This window comes from Anthonomus grandis, chromosome 14 (genome assembly GCF_022605725.1).
Source record: "Anthonomus grandis grandis chromosome 14, icAntGran1.3, whole genome shotgun sequence".
NCBI lineage: Eukaryota > Metazoa > Arthropoda > Insecta > Coleoptera > Curculionidae > Anthonomus > Anthonomus grandis.
The window spans coordinates 977,358-992,026 of record NC_065559.1 but is presented as its reverse complement, the minus strand read 5'-3'; the positions used below and the strand labels follow the sequence as shown (position 1 = coordinate 992,026).

The 14,669-nt window shown below is 33.8% G+C and overlaps 1 protein-coding gene across 1 annotated transcript in view; it reads right to left on the bottom strand.

The window, feature by feature from the left end:
• Window positions 1-14,669, bottom strand: part of LOC126744371 (chromatin-remodeling complex ATPase chain Iswi) — a 29,908-nt gene that overhangs the window by 4,429 nt on the left and 10,810 nt on the right. The window contains exons 6-8 of the mRNA XM_050451739.1: window positions 9,825-10,363; window positions 4,688-5,400; window positions 2,506-3,087 (exon numbers count right to left, since the gene is read on the bottom strand). Of these exons, the coding sequence (XP_050307696.1) occupies window positions 2,506-3,087; window positions 4,688-5,400; window positions 9,825-10,363 (1,834 nt within the window). The remainder of the gene's footprint in view (window positions 1-2,505; window positions 3,088-4,687; window positions 5,401-9,824; window positions 10,364-14,669) is intronic.

Genomic DNA, 14,669 nt, shown 5'->3' with positions numbered 1-14,669 from the left:
AAATGTAATGCGGGCTTACACCCCAAAATATGTTTCAAGGCTTATCACACCAAATAGGCATATATCAATTTTTTGTTGATTATCAGAATATTTTCAGAATTTTTATTTTGCTATTTTTAGCATAATGTCCCTCATAATGGACTGTTCTTTTTTTCAAATGTATAAATTTCTATATTTTTTTCCCACATTTGCCTGCTTATTTGAAGTACATTAAACAAATGTTGGGACCCACTAATGTACGACGATGTAGTACAAAACGTCCAGAAATGTGGTGCAGAAGTAATTTGCTACGCTGATGACCTAGGAATCCTTGTCACTGGGCGGACGGCAGAGGACGTTATGGACCTAGGAGATAGGGCTCTGAGTCTCACACAGACATGGATGACACTAAATGGCTTGCAGTTGGCCCCTGAAAAAACTGAGGCAATCGTATTCGGGTGGAGTTATGTTATGAGAAGAAGAATAAAATTTCATCTAGGAGGAGATACCACGATCAACCCTGCCAAGACTATAAAATACTTGGGGGTTTCACTGGACTATATGCTTACATTCTCCTCTCCAACCATGTGAGCAATGTCATTAAAAAGACAAACAAAACAGTGAAAGCCCTAACTGCGATGCTGCGAAATATAGAAGGACCATCTGGCTCTAGACAGCGGGTGATAGCTATGACAGTCCAGTCGACTCTACTTTACGCCGCACCAGCGTGGAAATCGAGCCTAGAAACCGCGCGGAACAGATATCGTCTACTATCATGCCAGAGGAAAGTAAATACACAGTATACTAACAACCAGTAGGTTATCTCTCCCCGTTTCCATTCATAAATCGACGACGGTCTCAAAAACCTTGAAGCCCGCACCGACAGCAAATAGACGGTAATTTTACGTATAACCATGGGCGGCGTGCATCGTGCAATAATAAAATTTAGATATTAATTTTTTAGATTATGGTTTTTCGGCAACTGGCAAAATTTTGTTTACCAATATTATTAATTATTATAAATTGTTTATAAATAAGAATAAAATTAATATAAACATTATTATGGAAAGCCATGTTAATAGGAAAATTGAAAATTAGCATGCAAAATAAATTTCTTAATAATAGCACAGGATAAATAGCTATTTGTTCTGTAATAGTGGGTAAACTTTCAATTAAAAAAAAATTGTTGTTACAATGAATATTAGATATATTTTAGAATATTTAATTTAAAAGGCATATATAATATTTGACAAAGTTAAATAAAACAAAAAAAAAACACTTGCCTGCAATAGTTATATTTTTTAGAATTGCACTTAATATTACTTAGAAGTAGAGTTACTTGATGTTAGAACATCAGAAATAAGGAAAATAAATATAAAAAAACACCTTTTTTAATATTTATTTTAATTCGGATCACATCGAATTGCTGATTATTTTAAAATCAGGTAAGAAATAAGCGCAGAAAAAATAAAAACGAAAATTGACACTTTTGGATTTTTTCGAATATGTTCCGAATCATTAGGATTTTTAATTTTTTAATCAGCATTAGGGTTCTTATGTTGGATACCCGGTAAAGGGTAAAAATAGAAAAAAGAAACAAGAAAATAAACAAGGTATTTTTAAATAAAATGCAATGGGGTACAGTGTAATAATTTTAAAATTATAATTATAAAACGCACGTACTCAAATATAAATGCTTCTCGGAACAAATAACATACACAAAAATAAAAGACGGCAAATGAATCTCTCCGGTGCTAACCACGTCACTGATCATAGGCAAGAGTCGACGGGTGAAATATTTCGGATGAAGCGCGTTGGAGGTCAACGAAATTTCGGCGCGTGGAGCATCGAGATAACCTACTGGTTGTTATAGTATACTGTGGTAAATATAGGATGCTGCATGGCATATCACACTGTTTCTTGCGAAGCGGCCGCTGTGGATGGTGATATCTGGAATGGTGCCAATAACCCTAATGATCGAAGAACGTGCCAGAATACGTCAACGCACCATCGCTGAAGAATTCGTGGATGCAGAAAAGGCGGTTATTAGACATGCAGAAAGGCAGAGGACAATCGACAGAACCAGAAAAAAACTTATGTGTTCCTTATTCCATCCTGCTTCATGGGTTAATTATTACATTTTTTACGATGTAGAATAGCAATATTTTGTATTGCTAAATATCTATAAAAAATTTTATGACTTTTTAAGCATTGTATTAATGTTTTTGACTGTTTTTGTTACTATTTTTATTTACTTTCCTATTTTCATACTTTTTACATTTAGTATAAGAAATTTAACCAGGTACATTTATGTCTTTCGTACCCAGTTTTGTATATAATTATTTAGTACTTGTATTTTGATTTCTATATTTGTGTGTTTTGCTTTTTATGTATAGCCTTGTCTACAAAATTTTTTGATAATATAAAGCATATTTGATTTGAATTGATATTTAATAAAACCTGCGGAGTGCGAAAAGTGGTAACTCTCCGCACGCCCATTAACAAACCCATTTATACCGTACGTACCTGCCAACTGGCTCGTCTTAGTAGCCTTCTTCTTCCTCTCGTTCTTCTCCTTCTCCTCCAGCTCGGCGTTCTCTCTCTCGATCAACGTGATCAGCGTGTTGCATCTCCGTTGCAACTCCATCGCCGTCCTCGATTTTAAGAACCAATCGAACCGGAACTGGGGCGACGCCCTCACGGCCGCCCTCAATTCCTCATAAACGTTCTCCCTGTCGAAGCCTAATTTATGTAACATGCACACCAAGAATCTGTCCTCTTCCTCCATGTAGTTTTTGCCCTTGTTATTCCCGTAGGCGAGACGCAGTTGATGAAAAGGCGCCCGGTATCGGGCCATTTTCGCGTCCAACGCCCTCTTTATGCTCGCCCTACGTTGGATCTTGGCCTCGCCCCTCTCTATTTGCGCCATCAGTTTGTCGATGTCCTGTAATTCGTGGCAACGTTCCCAAAAGACGGCCGAGTACTCCATCACTTCCTCGGGGGTTTTTCCTTCCACGTCTTTGGCGATGTTTTCGATGTCGTCCCTGCCGTACTTCTCGTTCGCTTTTATGAATTGGTTGAATTCCCTTTTGCTCCAGTTGGTGAACCCTGTTGGTGTTTAGATAACTTTTATTCACATTTAAAGGGCACATTTTGTATAGTGAGATATTAATAAAATTGATATGTATAGATGACTGTCACGTCTTTATTAAATCACGTCCAAATGGATGGATATAATAAAAAATTATTTCTATTGCGTCAAATTAGAAAAAATTGAAATTGTCAAAAAAATGTGTTTTTAGGTATGTAGATTGTACCTAAATAAATTGTTTATAAGAAAATAAAAATAAACACGTACACGTGAAAAAACAAGTGAAATTACTTTTATTGGCAACCAAAAATCAAGGCGATCTGAGCACTAGAAGTGGAGTTATAACCCAAGGTACCTGGGACTGTCTTTCCTCTTAAACATGATTTCCAAAAACTTGGATAAAAAAAGTTCTGATGCACAGATTTTCATGATTTCTTAAATGGAGGCTTAGGAATATATCAAAGAATCTTTTAAAACAAAAATCAAGCCGATCTGAGGACTAGAAGTGAAGTTATGACCCAAAGTACCTGTGACTGTCTTTTCTCTTGGACATGATTTCCAAAAAATTAGATAAAAAAATTTCCAATGCACGGATTTTGATGATTGTTTCAATGGAACTTAAAGAACATTCTAAAGAATCTTCTAAAACAAAAATCAAGCCGATCTGAGCACTAGAAGTGGAGTTATAACCTAAGGTACCTGGAATTGTCTTTCCTCTTGGACATGATTTCCAAAAACTTGGATAAAAAAAGTTCTCATGCACGGATTTTCATGATTTCTTAAATGAAGGCTTAGGAATATTTAACAGAATCTTTTAAAACAAAAATCAAGCCGATCTGAGCACTAGAAGTGGAGTTACGACCCAAGGTACCTGCGACTGTCTTTCCTCTTGGACATGATTTCCAAAAACTTGGATAAAAAAAGTTCAGATGCACGGATTTTCATGATTTCTTAAATGGAGGCTTAGGAATATTTCACAGAATCTTTTAAAACAAAAATCAAGCCGATCTAAGAACTAGAAGTGGAGTTACGACCCAAAGTACCTGTGACGGTCTTTTCCTTGGACATGATTTCCAAAAACTTGGATAAAAAAAGTTCTGATGCACGGATTTTCATGATTTCTTAAATGGAGGCTTAGGAATATTTAACAGAATCTTTTAAAACAAAAATCAAGCCGATCTGAGCACTAGAAGTGGAGCTACGACCCAAGGTACCTGTGACGGTCTTTTCTCTTGGACATGATTTCCAAAAACTTGGATAAAAAAAGTTCTCATGCACGGATTTTCATGATTTCTTAAATCAAGGCTTAGGAATATTTAACAGAATCTTTTAAAACAAAAATCAAGCCGATCTGAGCACTAGAAGTGGAGTTACGACCCAAGGTACCTACGACTGTCTTTCCTCATGGACATGATTTCTAAAAACTTAGATAAAAAAAGTTCTGATGCACGGATTTTCATGATTTTTTTGAAATAAAATCCAACCATTTTATTATTTCCTAAGTTCCCAAAACCTTCGAAGATCCAACAGCTCCTCAACACGTTAAAACGCCCAAAAAGGCGCCCCTGGAACTGACGGCCAACCCCAACGCCCCTAAACCGAACATCGGATACAAACCTTGCGTGAGCAACTGCTCCTTTTCCTGCTGTTCTTCATCCGTAAGCGCCTCAGACTCGTCAATTTTCCTCTGCTCCTCGCGTTGATGCTTCGTAGCGTCCGGCCCTAGTTCCAAGTTCTTGGGCACCTTGTACCCCAAAGTCTTACGATAATAATAAATCTCCTGATCCAAAAGTTCGAACAAACGCGGAGGAAAGAACTGAAAGTCCTGCACCATCGGTTGTTTAGGGGGCCTGGGGGCTTTGGGGGCCTTTGGCTCGGAAACCCTCAGGGCCTCCCGGAAGTACGCGTCCACCGCATAATTCGCTTTACGTTCCCTTTTAGGCGGCTCGATCCAGTTACTGATCCCGATCGTTTTCTGTTTCTCCCGATAGTCTTCGCCCTCGAATTTATAAACGGATTGAGTGGGCGTGTCCACCGTGAAATTCCGCAACGACGACTCGCCCAAACTCTCCATTTTCTGAGCCATTTCCTGGGTTTTGACCTCGCCCCTTTCCAGTATGGAGTCGATGTCCTCGTCCGTGATTTCCGAGTCTTTGGAGGCGAACACGTGGTTCGCCCCGTGTCTGATCATGTTCAGCATTTCGTCCTTGTTTAGGGTGGCCGCTTTGCTGTCCACCAGTCGGCCCTGTTGGATCACCAGTTTGTCCAGGCGTAGTTTTACTTCGGCACGTTCTACGATCTTTTCTTCTACGGTGTTGTCGGTTATGAACCTGAAAGTTGAAAGTGGGAGTTGGTGTGTTTTTTTTTTGTGTTTGGTTATGTTGGGTGTGAATTTTAAAAGGCTTTAGGGCATTTTATGCAGAAGAGGTTTGAAAATTGTGACTATAATTAAAACGTCAAAAAATGCCTTTTTTTATAGTATGCCATTGCTAGGTTAGGTTCAGGATAATTCAAAAACTATTCCAGGCATTAGGATGAGGTTTTCACTCACAGTTAGAGAAATTCTCAATGAATAATTTCATATATAAAGAACTTTTGTAACTGAAGAAGTTTCTGAGTTATCTTCAAATTTATGAGGCATAACTTTGAGAGAGTCTAAAATTGGTATTCTAAGAATTAAATACGACTTTACATTAAGACACTGTTAAGTTAGGATCATGATAATTCAAAAACTATTTCAAGCACTTCAATGAGGTTTTCACTCACAGTTAGAGAAATTCTCAATAAATAGTTTAATATATGAAGAACTTTTGTAGTTCAAGAAGTTTCAGAGTTATACCCATATTTATGGGGCTGAGTAACTTTTAAAGAGCCTATAATTGGAATTTTAATAATAACGTACTAAATCATATTAAGATACTGCTAAATTAGGTTCATGATAATTGAAAAACTATTCCAGGCATTTGAATAAGGTTTTTCCTCGCAGTTGGAGCAATTCTTAATAAACAAGTGCCTAGAAGAAATAAATTATTTGAAATTCACACTGCCTTGCCAAACTCACTTATTTTAACAAAAAAATCGTGAAAAAAAAACACCTAGAAAGGAATAAAGGATCCAAATGACTGTCAAAACATCGAAAAACGCCCCAAAACTCTGGTGAATAAATGAAATAATTCGAAATGCTTGGAAAACTGATAGAAATTGCATGAAATATTCAACAAACTCAAATTTATTCTGATTTACTAACTACCATGGACGGTTCTTTGATTGGCCATCGGTCAATTCGTTCCAATTTATATGCCAGAGTACATTGAAAACATTCGCATTATAATCTTTAGGTGAAAAAGTCTTAAATGAATCATTAATTTTTTTAGTTGTTCAAATGGTCAGTCAGTTGTTCCGTTGTGCGTCAATTTTTGACGACTCAATGGCATAAAATTAACAAAATACTTGTGCAATTATGGATCAACTGCCTGGACTAGCAAATTACTGATAAACTTGCGAATTGAGTGCCTGAAATTATTAAAAAATGCATTCCAGGCATTTGGCCCATAAATATTTTGTTAATTATTTGGGTGGTTGAGCCTGTCTATGGCTATACTCATAAGAAATTCAAATCACGAGCAATTTACTTAAAACTTCTAAAATATATAAGGAGATCTATTGCTAATCGATGAGAAAAGGTTATAAATTAGTTGGTCTAATATTTTTTAAATTATGAGTCTTTTACTATAAAAGGTCCAAATATTATTTTAATTCAACTTTAAAAACTCATAAAAAATTCAAATTAAGAGGAATTTACTTGAAACCGCCGGTAATTATAAAGTGGTGTATTGCTAATCGATGACAGAAGATTGAGAGTTAATTGGTCCATTATTTTTTTAATCATGACTTTTTTTTCTTAACAAAAAAGGTCAAAACTTAAAAATTTAATAATAAATTCAAATCGAGAGCAATTTATTTTAAACTTTTTGTAATTATTTCAATTTTATATATTTTTTTTTTTACATCTTTATTGTGTGATTCCTGAGGATGGATTTAAGGGTAAAAACGCGAGTCTGGCTTAAAAATTGAAGTAACTAGAGCTGTTTTAGTTTAGCTAGTTTTATTTGTCACTTTTATTAAGAAATAATCATTATCTTTTTGTTTGTTGGTTTATTTTTTTCAATTCAGGACTTCATTGGTCTAATATATTTAAACATTTTCAGGTACTTGTTATATTTTATTTTTCAATGTGTCAGTTACTACATTCCATACTTTGTTGATAAAAATTGGTTGATTTAACTTTAAACATTAATAAGAAATCGAATTATAAGTTATGATTTTTTTTAAAGGCCAAAAATTATTTTAGTTTAACTTTAAAAAATCATAAGAAATTCAAATCGAGAGCAATTCACTTGAAATTTCTGATAATTATAAAGAAATCTATTGCAAAACACTTAGTCAACACCAAAGATAGAGTTCCAGTAAGTAATACACAGATCTGGTATTTACAGAATCGATTGTACCCATTCAGAATGGACTTATATTAGCTTAAATTAAATGTCTTAACTCAATTTACGTTAATGAACAAACTAACTTTGACAACTTCAGATTTTTTAATTCAATTAATTAATCCTCATAAATGAATAAATAATAATTAATCAATTTTTCCTCTCTGTTTATCAAAAATTGATTTTCCTTTTATCAATACACGTATGCAAGAGTTCCTTATCTTTTTTTATTCTATTTTACAAAAACTGTATTTGTGTGTGTATATTGTGCTACATTTCTGTGTTTGCATAGATGCCTCTAGATCTATTTTTGTTTGAATTGTTTTATTGAGAGAATCAAGCTTTTGTATGTAGGTTTTTTGAAATCAACACTAGACATAGCAAAAGTAATAAATACCCCAGTAACCAGCCCAATAAAATTGTAAATTTGAGAAAAAAATTATTATTAAACTACATTTTTATATAAATATGTATTCTTTTATATTTAATAATTATAAAAGAAATAAATAGAACAAAACTACTGGATCGAAAAGATCTAGAGGCAGAATTCGTAAAATAGACTTAATAAAGAAAATCTTAATAATAAATAGATTGAGATAGGTAAAAAACATGAAGGGTGTCCCAACAGTCAACGATAAGCCGATAAAGGGCAATAGACCAGGTGCTCAGGGATTCAGATTTTTGCCCAACTTGTGTTGAAAATTGTATTTTTTGACCACTATTTCTCAAATTTAACTAACTGTCCTGGAAAAGAAAAAATTACTTGACTGCATGGCAAGTGATTCTCAAAAGTTGGCGTATCTAACCTAGATTTCAAAATGGTTAAATACTTGCTAGATTATTGCTTCAATAGGTGTGTATTTTTATTTATTTTAGTACATAGTCAAATGTACGCAGCTACTCTAAGCTAAGTTAATTTTACAGTCAAAATAAATGAAATAAAAGATCATTTAAGTCGCAACAAATGTTCAAATTGTCTGCCTCCAGTTCACGCTTATTATACACACAGATTAGTGCACACTTTTTCTTAATTTAAATTGCTCACTTTTTGTTCATTATTGTTCCCGTCAAGTAGGCAAATTTAAAGGATTTATTGTAACTCTAATAAAGTTTTGTTTCATTTACTTTGATTTTGTTCCAATATTTATTTTGACTATAAAATTAACTTAGCTTATAGCAGCGGCGTACATTTGACTATGTACTAAAATAAATAAAAATACACACCTATTGAAGCAATAATCTAGCAAGTATCTTACCATTTTGAAATCTAGATTAGATACGCCAACTTTTGAAATCACTTGCCAAACAGTGAAGTAATTTTCTTTTCCCCAGAACAGTTAGTTAAATTTGGGAAATAGTGGTCAAAAGACACAATTTTCAACACAAGTCGCGCAAAATCTGATAATTTCTTAAAAATGTGAACAGTTTTGTTTGAATTTAGTTTTGTAATGTATCGCGGGTTATTCAGGGTTACATTAAAATAAAAATTGTTAAGAAATTCAAAAATTTGTAGCCACAATACTAAAAAGATCAACAGGGGATATCAATTTTTTTCGGTTTTTCTATGAATGCTCTGAAGTACTCAAGATAGATTTTTTTTTAGTATTTTCTTTTAATCCCTGAGCACCTGGTCTATTGCCCTTTTTCGGCTTATCGTTGACTTTTGGGACATACTGTATACCATTCAAGAATATTGATTTGATAAAAAGTATACAAAAATTTCTATATTGTGTATCAGTGTATAGAAATAAAGAAAAAGCGGCTTTATAGAATACTATAAAAAATAAATAAATTTTATTTAATTTCCTTTAACCTAAAAAAGTGAACTATTAAATAAATTTAATTTTTCTCCTCTTTATAGGCATAATGTATTTTTGTGCAAAAAAAAACATTTCTCATTAAAATTACCCTTAGCCCCCCACCCACCCCTCATAGTTTACCAGAAAGAAATTCTTCTGCAAAATCACTGTTTTTTTAAAATAGTATGCACGAACAAAAATTTATTTCGTCGATAATATCCAAATTAATAGTCTCTATATATTTATTTATGTCCGTACCATAAAATCAATGTTTATCTGAATTTTAAGACTTTTGTGATGTGTTTTATATAGTTCTGATAAGTTTTTTAACGCTTAGTACGCATAGAAGTTTACGATTATTGTGTTTTCTTTTAGTTTCTAGTTACGCCTATTACAATACCTTAAACGCAAAACACATAGGTTTAAAGATGTTTGGCATTTCACATTGTTACCAAAACTCACCTGAACACTTTCACCTGCTTCTTCTGTCCGATCCTGTGGGCCCGATCCATCGCCTGCAGATCCATCTGTGGATTCCAATCCGAATCGTAGATAATCACCACATCAGCCGTGGCCAAGTTAATCCCCAAACCGCCCGCTCTTGTAGACAACATAAAAATGAACTTTTTGCTGCCCTCCTCGTTGTACTCGTTGATTTGCCTCTGACGGTCCTCGTGTGGCGTTTGTCCGTCTAAGCGACAGTAGTTGTAGCCCCTCCAGTGGCAATAGTCCTCTAAAATGTCCAGCATCCGGGTCATTTGCGAGAAAATCAGTACCCTGCTTCCTTGTTCTTGTAGTTTCGGTAACAGTTTGTCCAAAATGGTCATTTTGCCGCAATTGAAGACCAAATGCTCGTCCGTGGTGTAGGGTGGACCCGGTTCGGCCCCGTCGAACAAGTAAGGGTGGTTGGTGCACTTGCGTAATTGCATCAGGATGTTTTGCAGACGCATTTTTTCCACTTTTCCTGCCCCGTTTACTATATCGATGTCTTTTAACAGGACCTGGAAAACGCTTTCGATTTAATATAGATTACTTATAATAAATAAACGTTTATTATATACAGGTAAATTAATATTACAACACAGTAAAATTTCAACAAAGATATTTATAAATCTAACTGAAAAGCTTTCTATTTCTTCTTGAAAATTAAAAGTGAGCATGAAGTTGTATACTTCAAGTTTTATGATGTCTTATGATGTTTCGGCTGTAACTGTGTAAATCTTATCTTAACGTGAATAATCTGAAAGACAGACTTGTTAATTCTATAAACAAACTTAGCAAAATAGCAAAATATAAAGCTGCTCTCTGTTCATATTTTAATATTTTATTTTATTAATCTTAAGCAACAGAAAACGTTTTGTGACAATGTTGTAAAAATACCTTGCAGAGTAACTCATGGTACTGTACGTGGACCTTTATTGTTGATTATATATGTCAACGACTTACTTAAAATGAATACTTTGAGACAAACAGTAAGCTACACAGACGATACTGCCATATTTTTACTGAGAACGATTTTTAGAAAAATTGTCAATTGGCTTCAAACAAACTGTCTTTAAATGTATCTAAAACAAAATACTTACATAGATATTTTAGTGTCAGAAGCAGATACAATGAAATATTTGCTCATAACATTAGACAGGCACTTAAAATAGTCATCTGAAGTGACAAATAAAGTAAGATATGTCTATTTATTGTCTAAATTTAAAGGAATAATTGAATTTAGACCAGTTGAAAACGTTACATTTTGCTTTAGTACAATCGCTCTTAATCTATGGAAGTTAGTGGATGAGGTGGGATAAGAAACTGTCTATGATAAAAGTTTTCACTATTACTGGCATTATATGTGCAAAGTGCAAAAACTATTGCTCAGCGATACAACAAGCATTACATTTTACAAATCTTTAACTGCGTTAAAATGTTAAGAGATAAATTAAATAATAAAATTTATGTTAGAAATTGGATACAGCAGATGGGCATAGAAAGATTTAAGGATTTAATAAATAATACATAGAGTGACTAAACTAAGTAATTGCAGATCTCGGTAAGTAATTTATTATTTAAAAAAAACCACTGAACAAGACATATGTATGTATGTGGATTTTAATAGTGGGGGCACTTAATTAAATGGTTGCGCAACATCAACTGAATCACTTATTTAGGAAACCGCTAAAACTTCAAGAACGTAGTTCTAAGAAAAAAGTGTGCACCCATTTTCGGAAGGTTGTGGAATTTTTTTCAATAAAAAGCTATATCAGCTTGCCTTAGAGGAAGGCAGCTACTAATAGTCAATATAACTGGCAAATTAGTATCTGGGCAATTTTCTTCTAACAGATATGATCATTCTAATTTCGCCTATAGGAATTATATATCGCGGTAGGTCTGGCAACGTTGTGACAACATACTCGAAGCAGCAGACCCCGCCAAAGCCCGAAACCAGAGACAACCAAAGAGACGCGCAACTGTGCGCTAATAAAATATCCGATTATTTTTCCATCTTTGTCTCTCTTCGTGAAAGGTGAACGTAGATGGCGCAGATAGCGTTTGCCGCCATAATTCACACCTCGGCTATTATAATTTAATGATTTATTTTAATTAAAATCAGCCGTTATGTCTCAGAAGTCAGAACATCATAATTATGTACAGAATCTTTTAAAACAAAAATCAAGCCGATCTGAGCACTAGAAGTAGAGTTATGACCCAAGGTACCTGTGACGGTCTTTTCTCTTGGACATGATTTCCAAAAACTTGGATAAAAAAAGTTCTGATGCACGGATTTTCATGATTTCTTAAATGGAGGCTTAGGAATATTTCACAGAATCTTTTAAAACAAAAATCAAGCCGATCCGAGCACTAGAAGTGGAGTTATGACCCAAGGTACCTGGGACTGTCTTTTCTCTTGGACATGATTGGCAAAAACTTGCATAACAAATTTCTGATACATGTATTTTCATGATTTTTTTAATGACGTTGGAGAACACTGCAGTTCACCTCTTAACGAAAAAATTATGCAAATCGGATAACCAGAAGTAAAGTTAGGAGAACGACGACATAGAACTGGAACTGGCGGTCAACCCCAAGGACCCCAACACCCCTAAACCGAACATCGCATACAAACCAGCCGTTATGTCTCAGAAGTCAGAACATCATAATTATGTTCTGAGACAGAATGGCTGATTTTAATTAAAACAAATAAAAAGTTATTGATATGTTTTTAATTGCTCAGAACGATGGCAGACTTTAATTAAAACAATGCAATTTAATAACATTTAAATTGGGGAACTAAATAAACTAAATATAATTCTGAAACGTTTTTTATTGTATTTTCAGTATATGGTATAACTATAATATGTGCATGCATTTTCTTAATTATTTTCATAATTTATCATTTAAGACGGTAACAGTAACATGCATATACATAAATGCAATTAAAATATAGAAAGATTTTAATTATCACGTACTATAATAATATTCCATAAAATATATCCTTTGGTATAACACTTAAAATAAAAAAAAAGTTTAATGTTTTGCTGAAGATGCTAATATCGTTAGCGAAACAGGTATCCAGAATAAATGAAATTGATTTGGTAAAGTGGTAAAACTGTTTTTCTACTAATTAGTAAAGAATAGATAAGTCTGTTTTATTCTATGATAATGAATATACTGTTAAATTTGTATGTGTATTAAATACATATACACATGTTTTATTATTTATGATGCAGTATTTTTTTAATCAATAAAAATTAATTAAAAGAATAAAACAGAAAGATTACAGCTAAATTTAAAATAGCAGCAAATAGTCAGCACAGATAATTCGAATAAATGTTATTCTTGTAATTATTTACAGCCTTAACAATTACCTTAATGAACATATTTTTGTTCCTAACACAAGTCAAAACACTAAAATCTGTATCCTACAAAAAATTACAACTACTAACTACTGTAACCAAGATCACCTAAATCCGGTAGGTATTATTATACAGTATATAGTATTCATGTTGAGCAAGGATTGCACTGTTGCCGTACTTAATTATAATTTTAGAAATACTAGAGAATTGGACACAAGCTATCCCGTATTTTTGCATTCATTTAAACGGAGATGGAAGAATGTTTTCTCTTGACTGCTCTGATAATGAAATACATTTAGCATTGCGAAAGATTAGTATTGTGGCGCCACCTTAGCTCACCTTTTATAAGGGAAGAGACAACGAAATACAATATATACAGATTAAAGAGAGCAACAACAATAGGATAAAAATTTGTATCTAGTTGCACGTCTCTTTGGTTGTCTCTGCCGAAACCTTTTAACCTTTCAGTATTCTTAAGGCGTACGAGCGGGGATGCACTGCTCTGTGGCAAATTAAAAAAAAAAAGAGAGTCTTTGGTGCTGCCTGTCCTAACAGCAAAAAATATACTAAAAACCGACTGCAATAATGTTGTAAACATAAATTAACTAAATATTGTATAGGAAATAAACAAATTAATTCAAAATAAAGCAAAAAATTAAGTTAATTTGATAATATTAAATAAAAATTAAAATTATCTTATGTCAGATTCAAAAAGGCCACCCTGTTAAGCAGTGCAGTACGTCAATCGATCATAAAACGACCTTCTCGTGTTCGACAACATTTCAATGGAGATACTATTAAATGCTTGCCTAATTTTAACACAAAGCTCTTCCAAATTAGTAGCCCGTTCATTTTCATGCCTATAAATTTGTTCTTTTAGGTATCCCCAAAGAAAAAAATCATTGGAGGCTAAATCAGGGCTTCTGGCGGGCCTTTTAATAGTACCGTTTCCACTGATTGTTCGATCAGGGAAAGACGTTTCGAGAAATTGACGTACCACTAATGCGTTATGAGCGGGACAACCATCCTGTTGAAACCAAACTTGTTCTAAATTGATATTGAGTCCTCGAACAGCAGGAAGAACTTCATCCCTCAAAAGATTAAGGTATTTGTTGGCATTAAGGTTTCTATCGATAAAAAAAGGGCCTATAATTGAATCACCTAAAATGCCAGCCCATACATTAACCTATTGAGGGTATTGTGTACGTGTTGGTATGCTTATTTTCCCTAGAATAACCCACTGTAATGGACGGATTATATTTACCACAAAGAGAAAGAGGACTCATCTGAAAACAAAATGTAACCAATAAACATTTCGTCCTGATTCGCCCTTTCCAATACTTCATGGCAAAATTCCATCCGTCTCTCATGGTCCTGTGGGAAAATTTCTTGGGTATTTTGCAACTTATACACTTGTACTTATTTTTTTTTTTAATTCTTCTAATCCTTAAAGGCTCAA